The sequence below is a fragment of the Micropterus dolomieu genome, unplaced genomic scaffold, assembly GCF_021292245.1.
Source record: "Micropterus dolomieu isolate WLL.071019.BEF.003 ecotype Adirondacks unplaced genomic scaffold, ASM2129224v1 contig_849, whole genome shotgun sequence".
Lineage (NCBI taxonomy): Eukaryota > Metazoa > Chordata > Actinopteri > Centrarchiformes > Centrarchidae > Micropterus > Micropterus dolomieu.
Genome location: NW_025729839.1, coordinates 1 through 947, shown reverse-complemented (window position 1 = coordinate 947; position 947 = coordinate 1). Strand labels below are relative to the sequence as shown.

General features: G+C 37.7%; 1 protein-coding gene across 2 annotated transcripts in view; it reads right to left on the bottom strand.

Annotated features, from left to right (window-relative positions):
• LOC123964154 (major histocompatibility complex class I-related gene protein-like) overlaps positions 1-941 on the bottom strand; it is a 3,356-nt gene extending 2,415 nt beyond the window's left edge. Inside the window, exons 1-2 of one of the 2 annotated variants that reach the window (XM_046041257.1) lie at positions 779-941; positions 376-645 (exon numbers count right to left, since the gene is read on the bottom strand). In XM_046041257.1, the coding sequence (XP_045897213.1) occupies positions 376-645; positions 779-827 (319 nt within the window). In that variant the 5' untranslated portion in view covers positions 828-941. The remainder of the gene's footprint in view (positions 1-375; positions 646-778) is intronic. The other variant, XM_046041256.1, reaches the window with a different exon arrangement.
• Between the last annotated feature and the right edge of the window lie 6 nt (positions 942-947).

Sequence of the window (947 nt, the reverse complement as noted above, 5' to 3'; positions counted from 1 at the left end):
GATGGTTATCAATTTTTATAAATTCATATGATGTGATTTTCTGGAATTTTCCTTGGGATTCTGTCTTTCACTGTTAGAATGTACATATGATTAAAATTATAGATCGTTGCATTCTTTGTAAGTGGGCAAACCTGCAAAATCAGCAAGGGGTCAAATACTTATTTCCCCCACTGTACACAGAGTTAAACCCATGTGACACCTGCAGCCTCACTTAGTCGCAGCTCTAACTAGGCCTATAGCATTTGGCTGTAATGTTTAAACGTTAACACAAGTACATGTTCATAATAGATGCTACAACCGTTTGACAAACACCAAACCAAAAAGCAAAACATCATAACAATAAAATGTAAAATATAACAAAGAAAAATACTTTACCTCCACTTTGGTTGAAGTGCTGCTTTAAAAAATTAATCCTTGGTTTGAAGACATTTGGCAGATACTCAAAACACTCATGACTGTAATACAGTAACTGCGGAAGATCATTTTGTAAAATGTTTTCCACCCAGTCCTGTTTTGCTTCTACGTCCCTGGTGTTGCTGTCGCAGTAAGCCAGCAGAATACCATCAAACACTGCAGCTCCCATGAACTCTGGGAAGTCTGAGACTCCAGAAAATGCAGCTGCGAAATACTTCAGGGAGTGTTTCACTGTAGGACAAACAAGGTTAAACATTCACTTTACAAAAAGATGTATTCAGTATGATTCTGTTAAATCACACCATCAGGCATCAAGCGAAAAGCGAAAACTGAACTACGAGCGTGTCCATGACTGTGATCTTACCTGCTGGTGAAACGTGACAGAAGAGAAGCAACAAAAACAAACTTTTCATCTTATTTTGATAAAGATTCGTTGCTATAAGACTGAGCTGGTTCAGCTGTGCTGGTATTAAAAAGCGGTGAAGTTAGTTTTAAGTTGAATATTAGACAGACAGACACATGATCCAGTGTTT